Below are 26,821 nucleotides of genomic sequence, written 5' to 3'. Positions count from 1 at the left end.
CTCTCCGAAACATTTGGTGCTATGAGTCTTGCTGTAATTGCTAAGAATTTCCCTCCCTAGACTCAATCCTACTTGTTAATTAGATATCTTCACTTGGCTATTGCAAAGCTTTTTAAAACTCTACATGTTTAAATGGAATACATTATTTTTTTTCCATAAAACCCTTACCCCTTATATTTCTTACTTTGATAAATTGCACCAAACACCCAGAGACCAAAGCTAAAATCCTAGCATCTGTTCTTTGGTATCTCTCATTCTTTAAACTAAAATTTCTTACTTAATTGGTTAAAAAATCTGTCAATTTTACTTTCCCAAATAATATCTTGGAACAATTGTCTTTTTACCATGCCTTTGGCCACTGTCTTTCTTTAAGCTCTCATTGTTAATTATCTAGATTTCTCCAATGGCTTCTTGTCATTCCTTTCTTTCTCAATCTTCCATCCATCATACTATATCACAGTGATCTTCAAAAGCCTAAGTACCGTTTTATCATTTTATTTAAATTGTTTCTCTTCACTTCCTGAATAGGCTCTAAACTTTTGAGTGTGACCTACTATATATCATATAATTTACTTATTTCTATCCATAGAATAATACTGAATATTGAATCAAATAAGTGCATAGATAAATATATATTTATTTTCACGACTGCTTACCTTTTATGATTTACTCTAGGCAAACTAAATGTGTACTGCTCTCTTTATATATTTTTGCTGTCCTCTCCTTTATCTTTGCATATCCAATTCCTCTTTGTGTTTGAAGACATGTATCTTGCAAATAAAAATCATATTTAAGGATTAAGGAAAGCCGTATTATTCCTGAGGTTTCCAGAGAGGACAAAATTGTAACTATGAGAAATGTCATAAAACTATTGACATTTAGAAAATTAACTACAGAAAAAATAAAGTATCAGTCATGGAGTTGTTATATCACAGTATGAAAATAGTTTTTCAAAATAGAAATTAAAAAAATACATATGCTATATCCAAAATCTACGTATCCATGATTCTCTACTCTTACCCCCAACCCCGCTACCCGAACATTTTAATTTTACCAACACCGTCTATGTCTGGTGGGATTACTCTACTAAAAATCCTCTTAAATACCCTCTTCCCCCACCTCTCCTTCTAAGTCAGGTGGTTTTTCTCAATGAAAACCTTTTCATGGATCATCCATGCTGCTTATCATACTACATGTTCAATGCAAAATAAAAGTTCAAAAAATTACAGAATGAATTGATGATAAATGATACATTTGTTCTTCTCAGAGCCTAATTTCACTGAATTTATTGATATAGTAAATTTTCTCCTGACCAAAACGAAGACAGACCATGGAATTCGGTGACTCTTCCAAAGTTCTGTCCCTATAAAGAACCTGCTGCAAAGTCAGCTTGCATTTCTAGATGGTGTGTTCATTTCATCTTCTAACAGCAAGTTAGAAATGCATGAAAAACAAAGAACTAAAAATGTGTAGGAAACGCAAAAACATCATCTTTTCCCTATTTTATACTATTATAACACAATTGCACAAGTATCCCAATGAAATCTAAAATTCATCAAACATAGTGGGATAAAAAATTCACTTTACTAAATTTTAAGATAGGTTGTTTCCAAAAAGATGAATTATTATTTTCATTTGACATTGTCTTATGATAGTGATGTTTCCATTTTCCCAGTTAAAGAAATCATTGATTTGTGGCCAGTAGTAGTTCAAGGAAAAGTTTTAAAATAAAACAGTCATGAGATTAGTACATATTTGTAGTAATTTGCAATACACTAACAGCTCCACATCCATAATTATGTTCCTCAGCTTATAGATTATGAATGAATAATCAAGGACGCAGTATTAAAGTTCATGGTTCTAATAAAATTAAGTTATAGTTATGCAAATAATACACAGGGCTTTTATTCTGCAGGCTTAAATTTGACTGCTGCTCAGGCAATTATGTTTGTGTTACTTTTTTGGTGTGTCTCATAGATTAAACTTGAGAAGTGATTCCCTTTAGTTTTTGAACACCTAAACCTTCAAATATAATTTAAACAAAACACTTTCATTTTAGAGCCAAACTGCACGGAGAGATGAAAGTGACAGCCTTGACCTTGAATAGATTTTAGCGAAGTAGATTATGGAAGACAAAGCAATTACAGCTCCACACTGACCGATGTATCACTTAGCACTTCTGATAATGAGATGAGGCTTTCAGGGCCAGAATGGGGATAGAAGAGAAAGTTACTAGACTGTTAAGAATGATGAAGAAGTGTAAGAACAGGAATTTCAAAAGCATCAAAATAGGGATTGTTTATCTTGTTTTAAGACTTGGTCAAAGAATCACTAAAACTAGATGTTTAGGAAAAGCCATTAAAATAACTAATCTCAATAACTGTCTTCTCAGATTAAAAACAAGTTTCCAAAAAGGTTGGAATGGGGATGTATAGTAAATAATGTATAATATACATCTGCTGAATTTGAGGAAGAAGAATTATAAAGTTTCTTAGAATATTTCAGAACAATAAAGTTTTCACTAGATCAAATGTATTATCTATGTATTATTAAAATAATATTAGTAACACCTCTGCACATTTATAGGTGCTTCCAGAAAAATATTATACGTATTGTTTTTCTTAATTTGATTTTCTAAATTAACTGTTGTACTATGAAGAAGGATTTACGAATAGTAAATTGGATTATGTGTATGTGAATTTTAGTTCCAATTTTGCAACTAGGTGGCATGCGCCTGTAGTCCCAGCTACTTGGGATGCTAAGGCAGGAGAATCACTTGAACCCGGGAGCAGAGGTTGCAGTGAGCTGAGATCACACCACTGCACTCCAGCCTGGTGACAGAGTGAGACTCCGTCTCAGACAAAAAAAAAAAAAAAAAAGTAAATGAAAAAATGGAAGCTGTTAACTTGGCAAGGCCTTTCAGGCTTTAATAAGTAATGATTCTTAGTGGCATTGTCTGAAAGTAAATTGAAATAATATAAATCTTCAAATTTTCATCCCTCTGCTTTTGTTTTACAATATTAATGAACAAAATCTTATATTTTATTTTATTTTTATTTTTATTTATTATTATTTTTTTAGACAGAGTCTTGCTCTGTCGCCCAGGCTGGAGTGCAGTGGCACGATCTGGGCTCACTGAAAGCTCTGCCTCCCGGGCTCACGTCATTCTCCTGCCTCAGCCTCCCGAGTAGCTGGGACTACAGGCGACCGCCACCACGCCTGGCTAATTTTTTTTGTATTTTTAATAGAGACGGTGTTTCACCTGGTTAGCCAGGATGGTCTCGATCTCCTGACCTCGTGATCCACCCGCCTTGGCCTCCCAAAGTGCTGGGATTACAGGCATGAGACACTGTGCCCACCCCATATTTTATTTTTAAAGTCTTCCTTTCTTCCATCTCTTCTGAGTCTTGTAACTTGAACTATGTATAAAATTAGAATATATCAACTGAAGACTTTCCATATAAAAAAGAATACCTATCACTAATCATTTTGGAAGAAAGAATGATCCAGTAGAATAATATTTTAGGCTTCTTATAGAAATAAATAGTGTATGGTCACAAGTAAATATCTTATTTTCTCTGGGGTTCCATTTCTTCACTGAGAATACGATGCAGAAAGTAGGTTAAATGGCTTTGAAGGCTGCTTCTTTCATTCTGTTATACTATTTTAAAATTTCCAAATGAATTTAAAATTATTCAGGGGTATTATGACAAACTTAGCATATGATGAATATATCATCATACCTTGAGTGTCACTTAAGAATAAAGTTTTATATTGAGTGACTTCATGTTATGTAGAAAATCATTTAGACTATTTTTCCACCATAATTTTAATGCAGACCTCTCACTTTAATTGTAAATCAATACCAATATGCCTTTTTAAAAGAGAACATTCCAAAATCTGTATATTGTGTCATGTATTAAATAATACATTATTGAAATATTAAGATGTTATAGAAATATGGAATTTTGATTAAAATATTCCATTAAGTAAAGATGCAAAGTACTATTTTACCACAATGTTCATTATTCTTATAAATGTCTTAGACCTTAAAACACTAACAGCTGTTGTCTGTTTGTGTAGCCTATATTTCATTTTATTGTGCTTCACTTTGTTGTGCTCTGCAGATAATGATTTTTTTTTTTTTTTTTTTTTTTAACAAATCGAAGGTTTGTGGCAACCCTGCATTGACCTAATCGGCTGGCACCATTTTTCCAACAGCATGTGCTCATTTAATGTCTGTGTCACAGTTTGGGGATTTTGACAATATTTCAAGCTTTCATCATTACTATATCTGTTACAGTGATATGTGATCAATAATCTTTGATGTTTCCATTGTAATTGTTTTGGGACTCCACAAACCATGCTCATATAGGAAGGCAAACACAATTGATAAATGTGTCTGTTCTGACTAATTTACTGACCAGCTGTTTTCCCCACCTCTCCCTCTCCTCCGGTCTCCCTAGTTCCTGAGACATTGACATTAGGCCAATTAAGAATCCTACAATGATCTCTAAGTATTCAAATGAAAGGAGGTGGCACACATTTCTAACTTTGAATCAGAAGCTAGAAATGATGAAGCTTAGTGAGGAAGGCATGCTGAAAGCCACGAGAGGCTGAAAGCTACACATCTTGTGCCAGTCAAGTTGTAAATGCAGACAAAAAGTTCTTGAAGGAGATGAAAAGTGCTACTCCGGTGGACATGTAAATTATAAGGGAGCAAACCAGCCTTATTGCTAATATAGAGAAAGTTTAAGTGGTCTTGATTAAGACCAAATCTGCCACAGCATTCTCTTAAACCAAAGCCTAATCCAGACCAAGGCCCTAACTCTCTTCAATTCTGTGAAGATTGAAAGACATGAAGGAGCTGCAGAAAAAAAGTCTGAAGCTGGTGGCGGTTGGTTCATAGGGCTTCAGAAAATAAGTCATCTTCAGAACATAGAAGTGCAAGGTGAAGCAACAAGGGCTGATGGAGAAGCTATAGCATGTTATCCAGAACATCTACCTAAGATCACTAATGAAGGCAGCTGCACTAAGCAACAGCATTTAAATGTAGATGAAACAGTCCTCTATTGGAAGAAGATGCCATTTATAACTTTCACAAGTAGAGAATAGAAGCCAGTGCCTGACTTCAAAGCTTCTAAGAACAGATTGACTTGCTTGTTAGGGGTTAATGCAGCTGGTGATTTTAAGTTGAAACCAATGTTCATTTACCATTCTGAAAATCCTAAGGCCTTTAATAAATATACTATATCTAATCTGTGCTCCATCAATGTTATAACAAGGCCTGGGTGTTAGCACATCTATTTATAGCACGTTTTATTGAATATTTTAAGCTCAATGTTGAGACTGAGACCTACTGCTCAGAAAAAGAAAAAAAAAAAAAGATTCCTTTCAAGATATTACTGCTCATTGACAATGCATCTAGTTACCCAAGAGCTCTAAAGGAGATGTATAAGGTCATTAATGTTGTTTTCATGCCTGTTAACACAACATCCATTCTGTAGCCCATGGATCAAGGAATAATTTTAACTTTCAAATTTTGTTATTTAAGAGATACATTTTTTAAAGCTATAGCTGCCAAGACAGTGATTCTTCTGATGAATCTGTGCAAAGTAAATTAAAAACCTACTGGAAATGATTCACCATTCTAGATGTCATTACGATCATTTGTGATTCCTGGGAGGAAGTCAAAATATCAACACTGGCAGGAGTTTGGAAGAAGCTTATTCCAATCTTTATAGATGACTTTGAGACATTCAAGACTTCAGTGGTGGAAGTAACTGCAGATGTGGTAAAAATAGCAAGATAACTATAAGTAGAGCCTAAAGATGTGAGTGAATCACTGCAATCTCATCATCAAACTTAATGGATAGGGAGTTGATTCTTATGGTGGAGCAAATAAAATGATTTCTTAAGCTGAAATCTACTCCTGGTGAAGATACAGTGACCAATGTTTTTCTTTTGCTTTTATTTTTTGTTTGTTTTGAATTTTTTGCAGAATCAAGGTCTTGCTATGTTGCCCACGGTGGTCTTGAACTCCTGGCCTCAAGCAATCCTCACACCTTGGCCTCTCGAAGTCCTGGGATTATAGGCATAAGTCACTGTGCCTAGCCCTGTGAAGATTGCTGAAATAATCACAAAGGATTTAGAATATTACATAAATTTAGTTGATAAAGCGATGGAAGGGTATCAGAGGATTGACTTTAATTTTAAAAGAAGTTCTACTGTGGATAAAATTTCATCAAACAGAAATCGCACAGAAATTTTCAGGAAAAAAATAGTCAATCAATGTGTCAAACCTTATTGTTGTTTTATTTTAAGAAATTGCCTTACCACTCTAACCTTCAGCAATCACTCACTGATCAGTCAGCAGCCATCAACATCAAAGCAAGATGCTCCAGCAGCAAAGAAATTACAACTCACTGAAGACTCAGACGATCATTAGCATTTTTTAGTAATAAAACAACTTTAAATTAAGGTACGTACATTGTTTTTATGGACATGATGCTATTGCACACTGAATAGACTATGGGATACTTAACTTTTATATGCACTAAGAAACAAACAAAAATGTGTGAGACTCATGATATTGTAATATGTGCTTTATTGCGGTGATCTGGAACTGAACCCATGATATCTCCAAAGCATGCCTGTACTTTAAATATACACATGAAAACTTAAACTTATCTGTATTCTAATGTTTCACTATAGTTTTATACCTAACAACAAATGCAAAAAATATTGTAAAATTATTATTCTTATAAATTTAGAAAAATAAAATGACTCCATATATTAATATTTTCATATTCAGAGGAAGGTCATTAAAACTTACTAAAAACTTAAGAAATACAGAATTACAATTATTGACATATTAAGATGATCATGACATAAATGATAAAAAGCATGCAAAATAAAAATATTTCACATCAATTTTTTGTATAAGCAATACATATGCATATGTTTAAAATAAAATCTCTATGAGAATATTTGCAAAATGTAACAGATTATTTCAATAATGCAGGATAAGGAAGTCTCTTATTTTGTTTAGTATTTTAAAAGCTAATTTTTCTGTGATGAACAATTATTTAAAATGAAAAATACACTAAGTAAGAAGCGAAAACTTTTTGAAATTTAATTAATGTGGTTTTTCTGCCTAATCTTCAATATGTTTAGACAATATCCCAAACATTTCATAGTTATTTAATTTACTGAAGAAGTTTTATTGTATTTCAATCAATTGGATTTAGTAATGATTGTTTTAAGTCAAATAAGCGACTTCATAGGTCAATATATCAAAGATGAATAGTGAGTTTTATAAACCAATGATAGCAAATGATAATGAAATATATTTTAACATGAAAATGGTATCAATTAATATTAATAAGTCCAAATTCCTTAAGCTAAATCGATATCCTTAATAAATTTTTATAGTCATAGCTTCTCGTATTTAGAATATCAGCCATATTATGATAATGACTGAAAATTGTAATCCTTACTTATTTTGATGCTCATAATAATTTTAGAGTTGGAGAAGCCAAATCTTAAACTATAGCTTGCATATCATGCACTTGGCATCCAAACTAGATTATTTCTGACACTAAAGACCATTACCTTAACTTATTATTGCAATAGGTGTGTTAATATTTGGCAAGGTAGATTACTTATAAATGGCTTACTTTTGTTTAAAAATTGTTTTTTATTTATTTGATAACTGATCTCATTAAATTGAATAATTAAGAATTACAATGCGATTCTGTTTTATCCTACTATAGAAGAGGCAAAACTTTATCTCTGCCTTCTTAGTCTTCAATTGGGCCTGAGAATTAAGTTGACATAAAACAACCTAAACAGAATAAAATAATAAATATTTGTTTTACATGTATTTGGAAGTCCCTGGAAGTCCTCACGGAAAATGAGGAGCCAAAGAAGTGAGAAAACCCAAGTGATTATACAGTAGGTTGAATAAAGGATGGCCATAGTGCAAAAATAATTAAAATGTGTGGGGGGATAAGGAAGATACGAGTTATTTTAACAAGCTGTGTTTGTACAGATTTTTCTTAGCCTTAACTCCCAGTCCCTGTGACAATATTTCTTTTATGCTGCTACAGGGATTGGCATCTTTCCCACCAGGGTTTATCTCCCATCTCTGGTGATAGATTGTTCCTTTTCTCCTGTTAAAGGGAGGAAGGGGGAGATCAGTGTCCTTTCTCTACCTACTGGTTCTCAAGTGCCTTTAGTTCAAAATAATCCTTATGACAAAATGGCATTTTGGGGGGTTGGCATAATGTGCCACACTTAACTACTTACTTGAAATCAAGAGAGATATATTCATAGCTTTAGTTTTCTAAGAAGCTTTGCATGGCTTTAAAGGGTGGTCTATCTACGATAGATTTCAGCCTTCACCTAGCAGTTGCCAGATAATCTCATTGATATTTACAAAAGAACAAAGTCATTTTTATCCTCTGTTTTTTGGATGGGTAATTTTAAGAAAATTGTGAATAATTATTATAAAAGCTAACCCTTATTATTTATTGTGAACTAGCCATTGTTTTAAGCAAGTGAAATGCATAAACATATTTAATTTTAGAAATTATAGGGTTAGTATCTACTAACAAAGCAGCCTTATCTAGTTCCATAATGCGTCCTCTATCCTCTAGAATCTGTCTTTTCCCAACGCAGCCTGCAATAGGCAATTACATACAGATGTGCCTAAATTTATGATGGCGTTATGTCCAGATAATCCCATTGTAAGTTAAAAATATAAGTCAAAAGTGTATTTAATACACCTAACCTACTGAACATTACAGTTTAGCCTAGCCTACCTGAAACATTTTCAGAACACTTACATTAGCCTACAGTTAGGCAAAATGATCTAACCCAAAGCTTATCTTATAATAAAGTATTGAATACCTCATGCAATTTATTGAATACTGACTGAAAGTGAAAAACAAAATGATTGTATTGGTACTCAAAGTAGGGATTCTACTGACGTGTATCACTTTTGCGCCATCGTGAAGGCAAAAAAATCTTAAATGAAACTGTCTAAGTTGGAGACTATCTGTATTAAAGTAAATTGTTAAGTGTTTTTAAGTGTTTCCACTTACCACCATTTCTCACTCCATTATTAGTTTTCTTTTTTTTTTTTTTTTTTTTTTGGACGTGGAGCTTCTCTCTTGTCGCCCAGGCTGGAGGGCAGTGGTGCGATCTCAGCTCACTGTAAACTCCGCCTCCCGGGTCAAGCGATTCTCCTGCCTCAGCTTCCCAAGTAGCTGGGATTACAGGCGCCCACCACCATGCCCAGCTAATTTTTTGTATTTTTAGTAGACATGAGGTTTCACCATGTTGGGCAGGCTGGTCTTGAACTCCTGACCTCAGGTGATCGCCTGCCTCAGCCTCCAAAAGTGCTGGGATTAAAGGCGTGAGCCACTGCACCCGGCCACTAGTTTTCTATTATAGACTTGTAGTATGTATGCCTATAAGAGAAATGAAAAACTAAAATATAATCTGACACGTAACTGCTCTGAGTAAAGAAGTTGTGTGTCATATTTGGAGCACACGTGTCTCTGTTCTTCCTTCTCCATTTGGTCTCCAAATCCATCTTTCATCCTGTTTTGCCCTGTTCTGTGCTCTAGAAGGCTGACTTCTCTGCAATGACCTTGATTTTCAGATGAATTCAATTAACAGAATATCCTATTGAAAGGCAAGAGAAAAAAGTGGTCTGAATTTTGGTCCCCTGTCCCCCAGTGTCCTCGCTTTCTTGAGGTTCTGATACTGGCTGTGTCCTTGCTTGACTGCTGCTCCTTTCAAGTGGTACCCAAAAATGGCTCCAGTTATTCTTTGGTTAGGATAACTTCACTCACTTCCTTTGGTTCTTTTGGCCTAGTGCTGCTAATAGCATCTTACTGTAGCCAACAGTTCTCTTGTGCTTTTCCTACTTTATTAGTTTCCAAAAACTGCCTGTCCTTCTGTTAAAAAGTCTCCTTATTTTACACACTTTGGCTCCACCCCTTTGAGATGGCCATTAGTTTCCTGCTGACATCCAGAGTAACAGAGTGGAGGAATAGGGCTTATAATTAATATTTTTAAAAGATGACTTTAAGAGAAAAAAATTGGACTAAGAGCATTGTACTTTACCCAGTGTAAACCAGACTACCCTAGAATACCATTGTCCTTCTTTATTATAGAACCCATTTTTTAAATATCAAAATTGGTTTAAATGTTTTTGAAAACACATGCTTCTCAATGACTCTGATGTAATTTCATGTTAGTTCACAGTTGCTTTCTCTTTTGCCCATGTAAACACTCATTGTTCAGCCTTCTTTGCTTACCATTCAGTAACAAAACAGCTCTGGGCATATTTGACTCCATCTCTTTTTTCTAAGATGAAAAATAAGTGGACCTAAACTAGGTATTTTCATTTATTATAACTGAACCATTTGAACAGAATTCTCTGGACACAAACGTAATTCTTCAAACAATATTGGTGAAGAGAGTTTAATTTCTGTTCTTACCTGTTAGCATTTATAGTAACTTTATTGACCCTTTCTTTTTTAACTCTGTTAAAATCAAAATTTTAACTGTGACACAGCTACACGTTATTGATCTTGACAGGTTTTTTCCAATAGTTTAAACCTGTGGATTCACTAGGGCAAATGCTTTTTCTTAGTCGTTTTTCTCAATCATTTAATAGAGATATTTCTTTATTAAAGAAACAGTGTTGTCATAGCTTGGCTAAAAGCAGTTCTGATACTAAAACTGTATAAATGTTATGTACATATTTCAGAAGGTATTCAGAAAAATCTGCTTCCTTGTCTTGTAGTTACCTTATACACACTTTCCATCAAGTAGCTTTTAATTTTCTGGCCATAGCTTAATTTAAATGAGTATAGAAAACTAATGGGGGATTATTTGAAGTCTAGAGAAATAAGAAACTACTGTATTATTGAAGCAAGAGATGTTTTAAAATACTACAATTAACTGAACACTTATTGGAATTCCATGAACTCCCCAAAGTTAATAGATTGTATTAGACCCTTCTCAGAAGTCATGCTTTGTGGCATTTGCTCTTATTTATTGTCCTGGCAGAAAGTTCCAGCTGAAGTCAAGGTCATCTTCTATCCCAAAGTTGGCATAATTAGTATCAATTCGGTGTTTCACCAAGCTTATACAGGAGGTTATTAACTGTGTTTCATGTGGAGTGTCAAAGAAGCAAGGGCAGTGCCTGCAATCTTTTCAGCTTCAAAGGCACAGCTTGTAAATTTAATTCACTGGTTAGTAAGAAAGATACAGCCAGGTTATTAATGATTTTTTTTAATTTAGAGATGTTCTAGAAATACATTTACTTATATATGTAGAACATGCTTCTTAAATATAGAAAAGATTAATAACAATAACTCACTTTAGCCTCGATATTTCATAGGAAACATACTTTCTGAAATTATAATTATAATATTTAATTATTTATATACATTATTTTTATTACATTATTTTATTATATAAATATAATTATTTATATTATAAATTATATAAATATAAACATATTATTTTATTATAATATTTAATTATAATAATTATAATTTATTATAACAATTTTATTTATTTTAACATGTATATTATATAAAAATGAATTTTTTAATGGTTTATACTGGGGAACTTTTTTTCTTTCTTAGGGATTGTTTTTCAGAAAACATATATACTGTTAGATTATATTAAAGCTGGAGGCATCACACTACCTGACTTCAAACTATACTACAAGGCTATAGTAACAAAAACAGCATGGTACTGGTAACAAAACAGAGATATAGATCAATGGAACAGAACAGAGCCCTCAGAAATAACGCCGCATACCTACAACTATCTGATCTTTGACAAACCTGAGAAAAACAAGCAATGGGGAAAGGATTCCCTATTTAATAAATGGTGCTGGGAAAACTGGCTAGCCATATGTAGAAAGCTGAAACTGGATCCCTTTCTTACACCTTATACAAAAATCAATTCAAGATGGATTAAAGATTTAAACGTTAGACCTAAAACCATAAAAACCCTAGAAGAAAACCTAGGCATTACCATTCAGGACATAGGCGTGGGCAAGGACTTCATGTCCAAAACACCAAAAGCAATGGCAACAAAAGCCAAAATTGACAAATGGGATCTAATTAAACTAAAGAGCTTCTGCACAGCAAAAGAAACTATCATCAGAGTGAACAGGCAACCTACAACATGGGAGAAAATTTTCGCAACCTACTCATCTGACAAAGGGCTAATATCCAGAATCTACAATGAACTCAAACAAATTTACAAGAAAAAAACAAACAACCCCATCAAAAAGTGGGCAAAGGACATGAATAGACACTTCTCAAAAGAAGACATTTATGCAGCCAAAAAACACATGAAAAAATGCTCATCATCACTGGCCATCAGAGAAATGCAAATCAAAACCACTATGAGATATCATCTCACACCAGTTAGAATGGCAATCATTAAAAAGTCAGGAAACAACAGGTGCTGGAGAGGATGTGGAGAAATAGGAACACTTTTACACTGTTGGTGGGACTGTAAACTCGTTCAACCATTGTGGAAGTCAGTGTGGCGATTCCTCAGCGATCTAGAACTAGAAATACCATTTGACCCAGCCATCCCATTACTGGGTATATACCCAAAGGACTATAAATCATGCTGCTATAAAGACACATGCACACGTATGTTTATTGCGGCATTATTCACAATAGCAAAGACTTGGAACCAACCCAAATGTCCAACAATGATAGACTGGATTAAGAAAATGTGGCACATATACACCATGGAATACTATGCAGCCATAAAAAATGATGAGTTCATGTCCTTTGTAGGGATATGGATGAAATTGGAAATCATCATTCTCAGTAAACTATCGCAAGAACAAAAAACCAAACACCGCATATTCTCACTCATAGGTGAGAATTGAACAATGAGATCACATGGACACAGGAAGGGGAATATCACACTCTGGGGACTGTTGTGGGGTGGGGGGAGGGGGGAGGGATAGCATTGGGAGATATACCTAATGCTAGATGACGAGTTAGTGGGTGCAGCGCACCAGCATGGCACATGTATACATATGTAACTAACCTGCACAATGTGCACATGTACCCTAAAACTTAAAGTATAATTAAAAAAAAGAATATATTAAATCTTGGGTAACTACTATAAAATCAATTAAGACACTTCTAAATGTAGAGCAGTGAAAATATATTTTCATTGCTATATAAATAGACCTGTTTATTTAAAAGAAATGAAAGCTAATAGAATGAAGATTTCTGTTTAAATTGATGGAAGCCGAAGAAACAAATAAGTTTAAAATGAAACTTTAAAAAATGTTTGATGTTTTAAATTATGCAAGTCACAAGAGTGTCCTTAGAAAATAGAAGAGAGCATAAATGTTCTGCTTCCTTTAATAGGTAATAGTGGAAAGAAAATATAAATACAAGGTTTACTCAGATATTTTCCAAATGCAGCAAACAAGTCAGTAAATACTTAAAGATTTTCAAATTGTGTCAGAGTTCAACTTCATTCAAGTCAGACGGAAATGCTCAATTTAATTTTGGAAATGGTTATATATAACCAATGATATGTTATATATGTTGATTCTAATAGACCAAATAAGGTCTATTAGAATATAAATAAAAACTTTAGCATTTGATGCTAACCTGAAATAACACAACTTGATACATTGCAACTATTCAAATATTTAGGTCCATGGCTAACTAAAAATCCTGGACCCCCAAGCCAGTATTCCTACCCACATCCTGCCTGCAGCCACTCCAAAAGCATGTACGATGTGATACTCACAGCAAGGTTGAAAGTACCTCCACCTATAGAACATATATGGTGCTTGTTCCTTAAGCATTTCTACCTTGTTTTCATTAGGAACTATTTTAGATATTTAATTTTAAAACTTATTCAACTAAACATAATCATGATTGTTTTTTAAAAGACTAGTGAAAATTAAACTATTTTTGTACCCTAAACATAGAAATCAGTCTTTTTGTAGATAAGCAGGTTTCTCTATATGGACCATCTGGATATTGAATGATTACTTAATTTTTGTTAAGAAAAGAAACTCCAACATATTGACACTTAATTTTTAAAAGCTCACAACATTGCGCAAATTGTGTTTTATTACCACCAATAAAACAAAAAAGATTTTTAATAGCTAAACACTCATAATAAAAGCTCATAAACAACTTCTTGATTTGCACACTTTGGGATTTAACTGTGTCAAGATGATATATTCTACTATTCCAAATGTTCTATTTGAGTACATTTATGGTGATTAACTCAGAGCTATAATGATTTTATTCCATTCATTTTTTTTCCTCAGTCCTGGAATGTTTTTCCTTTTATTCTGATGTTTCTTTATTTCTTTGTATTCTGTTTTTAAAGCATTTAAACCAAGAAGGGAAAGAGAGACACAGTAATGAAACCAAATAAAAATTAAGTAAAGATAGACTTGATTTCTTTTGATATAAAGGATGTAGAGAATAGAAGGGCAGGATAGAACATTATTGATTCTTAACCTGGTTTAATTAAATAAATGCTTCAGACAGTAGTCTGAAGTGCACATATGTCATGTGGTGTTTGCTTTAGCTTATTTTATTTTGAAGTCAGAAAAATGAAACAATTGAGGTAAGAGAATCTGAATATAAATGAAACTCTTTCGTAGTCCACATTTTAGGCAACTGTAGTTCATTTAAAATGTCCACATTAAATATGAGTTTGACAATTCATCCCAACCTTCCAACAATGGCCCAAAGTGTGTACTTAACTTTGTTTTATTTTCAATTTATATAGCTCAACTTTGTGTATATGATTTTTTTTACAAGTCGCTAAGATGGTTTCAAATGCTTTTAGAGTGAAAAAGTAGTTATTTACTGAGATCTTTCAGAAAGCAATGTTTTAGGATTATAGTGATACAAACAGATCCCTAAATTCATCTACATTTAAAGAATTAAGTTTTCTGATGCACATGATTTAAAAATACAATGGCATTATATGGGCTAAAAATTATGGGTCTATAATTTCTAGACTGGATTTATAGTCATTCCAGATGTATCCTAAAAATCATTCTATTCTGGCCGGGCGCGGTGGCTCACGCCTGTAATCCCAGCACTTTGGGAGGCCGAGGCGGGCGGATCACGAGGTCAGGAGATCGAGACCATCCTGGCTAACACGGTGAAACCCCGTCTCTACTAAAAATACAAAAAATTAGCCGGGCGTGGTAGTGGGCGCCTGTAGTCCCAGCTACTCGGGAGGCTGAGGCAGGAGGATGGCGTGAACCCGGGAGGTGGAGCTTGCAGTGAGCCGAGATCGCGCCACTGCACTCCAGCCTGGGCGACAAAGCGAGACTCCGTCTCAAAAAAAAAAAAAAAAAAAAAAAAAAAAAAAAAAAAAAAAAAAAAAATCATTCTATTCTTTGAGAATCATTTTAAGTATTTTGGTTAATGTTACCTTTTTAAACATATGTCACAACAGTAGTGCTGTGGTCTGTTGGACCATATGTCCTCCTGAGGACACAAATGTCCTCCTGAAAATTCACATGTTGAATTCCTAACCCTCAAGGTGATGATATTAAGAGGTGGGGCCTGGGGAAGTGATTAAATCATGAGGTGAAGTCCTCATGAACGTGATATGTACCTGTATAAAAGAGGCTCCAGAGAGCTTCTCTGCCCCTTGCACAATGTGAGGACACATGGAAAGACAGGTAGAAGTCATCATCTATGAGGAATGGGCCCTTAACAGGCAACTAATGTACCCATGACTTGATCTTGGCTTTCCCAGCCTCCACAACTTTGAGAAGTAAATATTTGTTATGTGTAAGTCACTGAGTTAAATTTCATTATAGCACCCCAAACAGACCAAGGCAACTAATGCACAATTAAATTGTTAAGAATTGAGTACACATCTTAAAATGTTGTGAGTTTTGTCAATATAACTCTAGTTCTAGATATTTTGACAGTTTGATTTCTTCAGTTTAAAAAAATCCTTTTTTTTCCTGTGTGCCGTAACATTTTGAACTAAGGTTCTGTTGCAACGAATCTCATTACAATTAAATTTGTTGAGATTACCAGACAAATAATGTAGTTTTTGTTAGTACAAAATTATAATTCTACCATTTCAAAGACTGATGTAAAACTAAATCTATATTTGAATCAACAATTCATTTGAAGTTTTACATGGATTGTGTAAACACTTTAATCACCATTTTTTGGATTTCTTTCCCTATCTGGTATATTGAAATGTATGGTGTATTTGAATCCACTCTTAGTAACAGGACAGTGTATATTGGTTTACATCTTTCCATATCTATCAGATCATCTCTGCATTTAGTGCATTTACTGTCCTGTGCAGGTAAAAACAAATATCAATTGTTAGCTTAGAAAATTTCCTGTCCTAAGCATAAAAGTTCAGTTATAAATTCTTATTTAAAAATTATGATAAATAAACATAACCACTTAAATATATAACTATGTTTCATATGTCTCCTGAATTTGAAATAAGTTAACATCATCTATAAAATGAGGATGCTACTAAAGATTACTAGATTATGACATGGTTTATTATGAAATTAAAATTATATGATAAAAATGAGAATGTTATTAAACATGCCATGCTAAAATAATGCTTATATTAATACTAGAAATCATATCAAAGTCACTTGGAATTATTTTATAAATGACTATATTAAGTTAATTAAAAAATCACAATGACCTAAAAAAGTAACATGTATAATATATGTGCATACATAACATATGTGCATACATAACATATGTGTACATATGTGTACATAAATGTACACATAAGATATATAATATATAATCGGAATAATTGTATCCATCATATGTAATATAAAGCATATATCATATATAACATAATACAGAGCATTGTATTATGTATAATGTAAGATAGATCATATATAATATGTATAATATATTATGTGTGTCATATATATACACATATTATATATATAATCTGAATTTTAAGGTTGGTTAGGCCACTGTAAAAAATTACGCCATTTCCAAAAGCTGAAACAATTAAAATGATATAGATTAAGAATACTTTAAACTTCATTAAAAGTATATGAACTGTTACACTTCAAAGGACAGACAGATGGTAGATGAATGATAGATGAAAGATAGATAGATAGATAGATAGATAGATAGATAGATAGATAGATAGATATAAATGGTACCATATGCTCTCGTATAATTTTCATCTAATGTTTGTTTCATACAATCAATAAAAATAGAATTGAAATGAAAAAGTAATTAGTGCATTAACACCAAAGAATTTTGCCAGATTAAAACTGTAATTATAGGGGAAAATCTACCATTTCATTAATGGTATGATACAACTACTGGTAAACATGTTTGTTTTACTAAAACGAACTGAAAAAATAATTCTGTCATTTATTGAGTATTGCTTATGTTTTCATAACTTTAGATATTATATAACTCTCAAGTCAAACCTGTGCTTCATGTTTTTCTGATGAAAACACTGATGCTCAATTTGGTGTACTGTCGAAGGTCAAACATCTTGTAAACAAAATAACTGAAACTCATATCCAAAGATGTATCCAGGGCTCAATCCAGCTCTTTACCATAGCTGCCCAAGTTGGTTCATTTCTGTGTGTTTTAACATCCTTATTTGTAATAAGATACTAACTGCCTGTTTTTATTCCATGTGGTTGAAGTTCTTCTTCCTCCAAATAGGGATACATTTTAAACACAAGCTGAAGAGTTGTGCAAATTCTCAAGGTTATGACACTGACAATCCAGTGTAGTTTCTTTCATTCCATTTCATCTTGATTTTTAATACAGATACAGCTGTGATTCTTTAAATGTATTTTAAATTGGTTTAACATTTCATAGGATGAAAAATCCAGCAATAGCAGGAGTTGTAAAAGTGTAAATGGAGATATTAACAGTGATTTATTTGTGATCATTTATTAAATATATGGAGATAAATGCTATAGTTTATGAAATTTGAAGAAATACAATTTAAACCTAATAAAATCAAATACATTCAGTTGATTTCAAATTATTGAATAAGATAAAGGAATGAAATAAGTAAACCAAAAAGAAATGCTGCAAGTTGAAAATATTCTTTCTCTTTAGGTCTCCGCTTTTCTTAGGCAATATATTCTTATTATGAATCCTTTTTAATCATGATTTTGAACCATCTTTCACAAACTTATAAATAAATGAATTATTTTCAAATATAATCGCATCTAAAAGTTTTAATTTAAAAGGCAATTCACAAAGAAACAACATCACATAATTTGAAAGAATACAGTGTAAAATTGATAACATTGTTTACATAATAAATGAATCCTCCACACTTTCAATTATGAACTAGAATATTAATGACGCAGGTGAGTCTGGTGACTTAGGCAGTCCTCAGATGTTTGATGAGGATAGAAGGAAAAATGGGCGTTAGGCTAACATTAAAATTCAATGCTACTATTTTTTTCTTTTAAAATAGATAATATGAACTTCCCAGCTTACAAAATCTTTAAAAAAAACATTTTTGTGTGATTTCTTTAAAAATGTTATCTTTCAAACTTTAAGTTAAAAAAGAGGGATTGGTTTTTGTTCATATCTTTTTTGTGTGTGTACGCATGTGTGTCTTCTTGGAGGTTGGTTGAGCGTTTAAGGGAAAAATAAATTATCTGAGCACTTTAAGCATCCATGGTGTAAAGTTTACAAAAACATGTTAAGAAACCTGAAAAAAAGTGAATTTACCAGAAAGAGTAAACCACTGATTTTAGTTCAGTGACAAAGGACATTAACAGATAATTCTCAAAAGCAGACATGCGTGTGGCTAACAAGCATATGAAAAAATGCTCAACATCACTAATCATTAGAGAAACACAAATCAAAACCGCAATGAAATACCTTCTCACACCAGTGAGAATGACTGTTATTAAAAAGTCAAAAATAACAGATGCAGGCAAGTTTGCAGAGAAATGGAATGCTTGCATACTGCTGGTGGGAATATAAATTAGTTCAGTCACTGTGAAAAGCAGCCTGGGGATTTATCAGACAAATTAAAACAGAACTACTGTTTCATCCAGCAATCCCATCACTGAGTATATACCCAAAAGAATATAAATTGTTCTACCATAAAGACACACACACACATATGTTCATTGCAGCACTATTCACAATATCAAAGACATGGAATCAACCTAGATGCCCATCAGTGGTGGACTGGATGAAGAAAATGTGGTACATATGCATTAGAAATACTATGCAGCCATTAAAAAGAATGAGATCATGTCCTTTACAGCAGCAAAGATGCAGCTGCAGGCCATTATTCTAAGCAAATTAATGCGGAACAGAAAACCAAATATTGCATATTCTCACTTATAAGTGAGAGCTAAATATTGAGGACACATGGACACAAGGATGGGAACAATAGATACTGGGACCTAGTTGAGGATGGGAGGGTCCAGGAGGGTGAGGATCAAAAAACTACCTATCACATACTATGCTTACTACTTGGGAGACAAAATAATTTGTACACCAAATCCCAGCAACACTTAGTTTACCAATGTAACAAATTTCTACATGTACTCCTGAACCTAAAATAAAAGTTGGAAGGAAAAAAAATGCAATAGACCAAATCCCACTTAAGATTCATGTGAACCAATGTAAAAGAATGTTGTTAGCTTCACTTTGAAATATTTTTCTCATATAATAGTCTATAATGGCGTGTGTGTAAATGTGTGTGTGTAGGTTTGAAATTATATAGATAGATAGATATTTAGTCCTTTGAAACAGAATTATATATATATATATATACATATATATAGTCCTCTGAAGCAAAATACTATGGATTTTTTTTTCAAAAGACTGGAAGACCACATGTAATATTTTCCCACAAAGTACATTAGTACTTTTCAATAAAGATTAAGCACAAAAACTGTTTGTTGGGGGTGGGGAGAAATGTATACATTTGATTGCTAGTGATTTTAGATGCCAGTAGTTGTCATAATTTTAGGTCCTGGCATAACACCATACATATAGCATATATTCAATAAATATTTGTTGAAGAAGAAGGCATAATTGAATATTAGATTTTTGTGTTACAAATGGACCTTTAAAAAAAAGTCAATATATCTCCCTCCTTTCCCATTGAAGCGATTTGTTTATATAGTCAGAACTTAATAGTATCGCAGATATTGTGTTAGTATGCAATGATTACATTTTATTTAGACTGCCGTTTGTGAGAAACCTTATAGAGCATCACAAATTAAAGCAAAGTAGAACTTTAGATAACTTTCATTTTACATAATATTATAAAGCACTTCTAACTTTTTCTTCATTTTCATTATGTCTCTTTTCCCATTTTTATATAATTTTTTTACAAGAAAGACCTTCACACTCTTCTCACTTACAGATTTAGCTTAAATAAAGTTCAGTCATACAAAAACATACCTAGCTATTTCTGAGAAATTCTTATTGCTACTACCATTAAACTTATTTAGTCATCAATCTTGTACATTGTATAATATAGTTGATGTCATTATTAAAAAATGGAAAATTATCAGACATTAGAATTTTTTCTGAAACAAAAGAAAGACTATTATAACTGTTAAATCAAAGACGGCAAATCAACTTAATATCTAGAATTAATTAAAATTCCAAGAAAACCATCTAACTGAACGACCTTTAATAATTATGAATAATAATGCTAAACATAACCTTCATACAACTGAATTAAATATAATAATATAAAGTCCTCATTAATTTCAAGTTAAATTGTTAAATTTCACAGATATTAGTAGAGCCAAGGTGACATGAAACATATATAAGAAATAAGAAAAAGACAGACTTAAATATGACAAATTCTCTCTGAGCACTGCTTATGTAGAAATTAAATTTAAACCATGTTTTTTCTATAATGGCTTCAATTTTTTTTAATTTCCTCATCAGCTGCTAACCACTTAATGACTGCTCAGGAATACTTTTTATATTTCTCAACCACAACATAGTTATTTCTTCTGCCTTTATGGATATTCCCACCTTTTTAAGGTTGCTTTCTTTGAAATAAAATTATTTGTATAACGATACCAGAAATTACTCATGGAGCCATCTGAGACAACAGATATTTACTTTTAGAACATTCTATTAGTAGAATAAGTAGCTTCACTCAGCAAATCACTTTGGGATAACATGTATTTTGAATATTTACTTGCAAGTTCTATGTGGAGAATAATTTATACTGACCCCATGGACTATGTCAATTTTAGAACATTTTCACAACTATAGATATTTTAACATAGTTGCAGAGGAGTGGCAAGTTATTAATATTAAACTAGAATTTTAAAAAAGCAAAAGCTACCTCTGCACACATGAACATCTTATTTATTTGTTTACCTCTCAAGACAGGCAAAAACTGTGTCCCATGCTAACATTTTAAATTTGACCAACATTTTAAAGTCCCATATATTTTAAATCTATATTCTGCAAGATTTTGATAATAGTCTTAAGTAACACTAAAAAAAATAAAATGTACCATCATTTCTCATATTCTATTCCAATAACCCTAATTGATAGTAATTTAGGTGACTTAATTACTTCTCATAATTAAGTAAAATTGAATCTCAATGTTTTTAACCTTTCTAAAAACTTCCACAAAGCTCCAGTTAATGTGCTTTCCAGGCTATAACAAAGAAACATACTGTACCTCTGATGCTGCTGGTTGTTGCAGATGTGGTTGGGCTGGTTGTTATGGCTACAGTGGTTGTGACTGTTGCAGTGGTAAGGGAGGGGATGATAGTAGTGGGAAGCAAAGTGTTGGGAACATCTGGTGAGTGGAAAAAAAATATAAACAAAATCATATCATGCAAACAAAAGAGAAACACAAATGATTCAAATTATAAATACATATAACTTATTGAGGTTTAACTTTAACAAGCTTTAACAGAATATCAGGTACAAAACTGACTGTGTCACACAATTCTTGTCATTTTTTTTCACTTCTTTTTCATGCTCCAACACAAAGCAAAGACTTGGAGCAATGTTTGAGAGTAAGCAGGCTGTTTTCAATATTTAGAGTAAAATGTAAAATGACAAGAATTCATTTGTTCACTGAGTCATTTAAAAAGTCTGACATGCAGTAGCAAAAAACATGTAGGTAAAAAAAAAATGACATGCTTTGTCAAAGAAGTAAACAGAATGACACATACAGAAATAAACACATATACCACCATATAAGATTAACAAAATGTTAACGATGAATGTGTAAATGCATGTTAAATGCTTTTTGATTTTTTTTTTCTTTTAGGAAGATTTAATGATAGGAAATGAGAGCAATCTTTAGAAACAAGCAAACAAAAGAAGCCAATTATTATTATTGTTATTTTGCTTCTCCTGTTCTCACAAATGAGGTTAATGCACAGTTTAGAGTCTTGCAATTCTTACCCTGGTTAACTGGTAACGCCTTCTAATAATTTTGCAGTACCTAGGAGTCTTTAACAAGTATTGAGTCAACTAGCATGGCACCCGATATTCTGAAAGGTTTATGATTTATTTTAATACGGCATACCTAGGAGGGGTTACTGAACATATACTTGAACTGTAACATTGAACCTCTAATCCATAATTAGTTAAGTTGCCAAAAGTTAAGTGTAGCTTCAAATACAGAAAAAGTAAAACCCAGAAAGAATAGTGTTTAATGCCCAAATCCTCTTTCCTTTCACTAAAAATCAGCTGAAAATGTGAAGAGCAGCACAGAGAACATTGAAACAATACAGCCAGTGTCAAGCTATGAGAACTTCAGTGAGATCCTCAGAGAGTCAAATCTTGTCTAAAGTGAATAGGCATGTAATCTACACAGTGAGGAAATTAGAAACAGTTTCCAAATTACCAATAATTACTGTGCTGAGGTTTGATTTCACATGTTTGTCACATAGCCCTCATATATTCCGAGTGTTTGACAGATTATTTTGTATTAAAAGGTTTCCTGTCATTCTCTCAGTTAAAGTCTTTGAGTCACACCAAACATTTTCTAGTACTTTACTGCTGATAAATAGCCCAACTCACTCTGTAGACTCTACCCGCTGAATTTTCTACACTGGATACACCAGAAAACAGCATGAGAGCGCTCTCTTATCTTGAATATTGATGTTTACACCTGTTTTTCGACAGGGAAAATGCTTCCTGGCCAGTCAAATTAAGAAAACAACCTTCTTAAAACTCAGTGGTGCTGCATTAATCACTAGGGAAAATGGGTAAAGCCTGGAGTGCGATCTACCATTATCATAAAGTAGAACTGACTTTAACGACATTATAAATGAAGAAAGATTATGTATATGGACAAAGATACTTCTTGTTTACTAATTGTTATAATAACTCCTTATTTCAAGGTAAGATTTCTTAAACAGTTTAGGCAGACTGGAGGTAAATGAAAACATTTTCTAAATTTAAAAAATGTGTAATTTTAACTTTTATACGTATCTAAAATAGAAAATAATACCTTCTTTGTTAGCAAAGTTATTTGCTGATTAAGATCTCAAAATATATACATTTAATAACTGCAAAGACCAATATCTTCCAAGTATATCAAATTTATGAACAAACAATAATACTAGGCATTTAAAACTCCATGTAAATGATCTGTTATTTCCAAATTTATCACAGATTATAACATGTTGGTTTATTTCCTATCACATAGTCAGTTCAAATACTATTGCATTGGATCTCATTCTAATAAGAAAAGTAGTCTTTCAAAATCAGCCCCATCACTGAATTATTAAGAGAAGGAATACAAATCACAGGATTTTGGTTTTGTTTTTAGTTTAGTTTAGTTTTGTTTTATTTACAATAATAATAATAATTATTATTATTATAGTAGTATTTGGAGTCCCCCCAACCTTGCCCCGCTTATACCACGTCAACCAATATAGGCAGTAATAAATCCTGAATTTTTTAAAGACAGTCTACATATTTTCAAGTACTAGGAGCATTCTTGTATAAAGCAAGCCATATCTTTATTTCTTACAAGGGTCAAAACGCATTAAGCATACATTTTTCCATAGGTTAATACTCAACCTAAAAAGATGAGTAGTTTTAATAATTGCTAATCCACTTCAAAACAACATCCTTAGAATCTTTTAAAATACACAAATAGATAACATTACAAATTATTATTTACACATAGCCTGGTTCTTTTTTATCTGTTCAGCATTCTTCCTTATCCTCCTCTCTGACATCATATGTGGCTAAAAACAAATTGACTGAAAGTAATTTGGTGGAAAGTGCCAAAATGACAATTGGGTTTAAAAAATGACTTGTCATAAAGAAACCCATGCCTGTTACTGTTACATGTTTTTAACTACTACTAGCTTCATTTTGTTCTATGTGTTTTAAAACATTTAAAACATTTTTGTTTTTCTAATAATTTTGAGGGTTTTATTCTGTTCTTTCATTATTTGTTAAAGACCACCCCATTATTTCAGCTATATTGTGAAATAGTAAAAGTTAAAATAAAAGAAATATTCAGCACCAGAATATTAATGGGAAGCAACTAAAATTGAACGATGTAAGATCAATTGAATTAGTTGAAATTCTCTGAAAGACCGGAACAGTTATATGAAACGTCTGTCTTCTACCTAAACTTTCCACCCGCTCTGCTTTCTTGCTCTCAGTGTCCCACTAGATAATCAGGTCTTCAAGAGAAGAGCTCTGCCTGGAATCCTGTACACTTTTAAACCTCTTACACTGTTAATGAAAAGAAGACTCCATCAAATATGGTACAGGGTGGAAACTGCAGCCCATTTTATCCCTTGTGAAATGATGCCGCTTAAAATATTCCCCAATATTGAAAAATACTAATTCATACACAGAGAAATTATATACATGCACACATACATCATAAAAATGTTAAATACTGGTTCAACATTAACTTACTAATTTTTTCCATAGGACAAGATAATCTGCAGTTATACTAATATTTTAAGTAATTTGCTTAATATGACATGGCAGTGTCAGAGTATCTTAATATATGCCTTATATGGTAACATCCTATGATTAATCAGATGATATTTGAACACAGACACCAAGACAACTACAAATAAAACATGGTCAAATTTATGGCATGTGATGCATAATTTATGAATATTGGAATTTAGAAATGATAACCATCCAATACACAGCTCGATTTGTATATTTCACCTCTGATTTCAACATTGCAAAAGATGAGCTCATTTTTTTGTGTGTTCCTTGGAGAGTGTATTAATTTAACCAACTATAAATGCATTTGCCTGAAATAAAAATGTAGTTATAAATGATAGGTTCAGCACTTCAAATTTACAAAAGAAATTAATTGTGTCGTATTATATATTTGTAGTTTGTATTTTTAGATATTAAGGTATAAAGAGTGAAGAGTCAGCAATTGATAAAATATGTAGCTAATAACAAAGATATTTGAAAAATGAACTAAGTGAAAGTAAATTTTGTCTAGAGCTGATCGGATAAATTAGTAATTATACATAAATTATTTAGACTCAGTTTAAATCCAAACAAGATAAATTTCAATGAAGTTCATCAAAATCAGAATTTAAAATACTCTCATTAATAAGAAATTTGTTTGCTATCTAATCTAACAATAGTTTTCAGGCTGTTAAAAGTTTTAATCACAATATATAGGAATGTGTAATGACAATTTCTCTGAGATTATGAAATCATAATTATGTGTTTTAAATTTATTTAGCCAATTTATTCTCACCACATACTAAATACCATATATCATGGTATACTAAAATAAATAATACTCACTAAAATAAATTGATGGTTTTAGATAGGATATGAAATGAGTTCCTACAGATCCAGTGTTCATGATTTAAACTTTAAATGTATCTTTATACATATATTTTATATATGTACACATTTTATGTAAATCCTGGACCTCTATCTATCTATCTATCTGTCTATCTAAGAAGTTTTATTTAAAAGGCATTGTGAGCCTTTTTATTGACAGGAAGCTGAGAAAAGTAAAGATTCCAAGATATGAAAATATCTTCTTATAATTTTGCCTACACATAAAGTTTGAATTGTAATAAATTATACTTTTCATTTCACTTATATATAAAGTACTGTTTTCATGTAAAAGGAAAATTTGGGGGTATTTCAATAACAGACAGAACCCCTAAATCAAGTCAATAGAACAATTTCATAATTGTGCAGACAGTCTAACTAGGCTGCAAAAGTTATTCATGTGAGTGAACGTTGGGTTGCCAATTAATGCAATGTAAATAATCTGAGTACTTCTATAAGAACTTAGTCACATGCAGAAGTATAATTTCAGCTAAAACAACGCATTTGCCAAGTCAGGAAACTAAAACCTGTTTACAGGACCATGGCTAAACTTGAATATGATAAATTCATCAGTCCATCATCTCTCCTGCTTAACCTGCGTGACTCTGATAGGAACTCCAAAACTGCACCACCCACCATTGTGTTGAGGCAGCCATAACTTTGAGGTTTCCTATTACAACAGGGGCTAGAGTTCCTCATAGGATACATGTCTGGCTTGTTTTATTAATTTTTCAAGTGCCAAGTTAATGTAGAGAAAGAAGCTTAAGCCTAGCACACAAGAAGACATCTGCCTCTGACACAAGTGCTTTACCCCCTTGACAGAGCTAGACATAGCTCTTCCTGTTCTTTGTGCTGTAGGTTCTCAGAGGCACACCCTGTTTCACATTTGTTATCTCATTCATGTCCATCCTTTAAATCCTGGTTCAAATAGGATCTCATATGGAAAGCATGGCCCAGTT

At 32.5% G+C, this 26,821-nt stretch overlaps 1 protein-coding gene across 6 annotated transcripts in view; it reads right to left on the bottom strand.

Annotated features, from left to right (window-relative positions):
• Positions 1 to 26,821, bottom strand: part of CADM2 (cell adhesion molecule 2) — a 1,108,555-nt gene that overhangs the window by 67,701 nt on the left and 1,014,033 nt on the right. For 3 of the 6 annotated variants that reach the window (XM_019024501.4, XM_019024500.4, XM_055383166.2), the window contains one exon: positions 21,733 to 21,852. The exons of the other annotated variants lie outside the window; for them this stretch is intronic. In XM_019024501.4, the coding sequence (XP_018880046.1) occupies positions 21,733 to 21,852 (120 nt within the window). The remainder of the gene's footprint in view (positions 1 to 21,732; positions 21,853 to 26,821) is intronic. 6 annotated transcript variants of the gene reach the window in all.

The sequence above is a fragment of the Gorilla gorilla genome, chromosome 2 (genome assembly GCF_029281585.2).
Source record: "Gorilla gorilla gorilla isolate KB3781 chromosome 2, NHGRI_mGorGor1-v2.1_pri, whole genome shotgun sequence".
NCBI classification, from domain to species: domain Eukaryota; kingdom Metazoa; phylum Chordata; class Mammalia; order Primates; family Hominidae; genus Gorilla; species Gorilla gorilla.
This window is presented reverse-complemented; position numbering and strand designations above follow the sequence as displayed.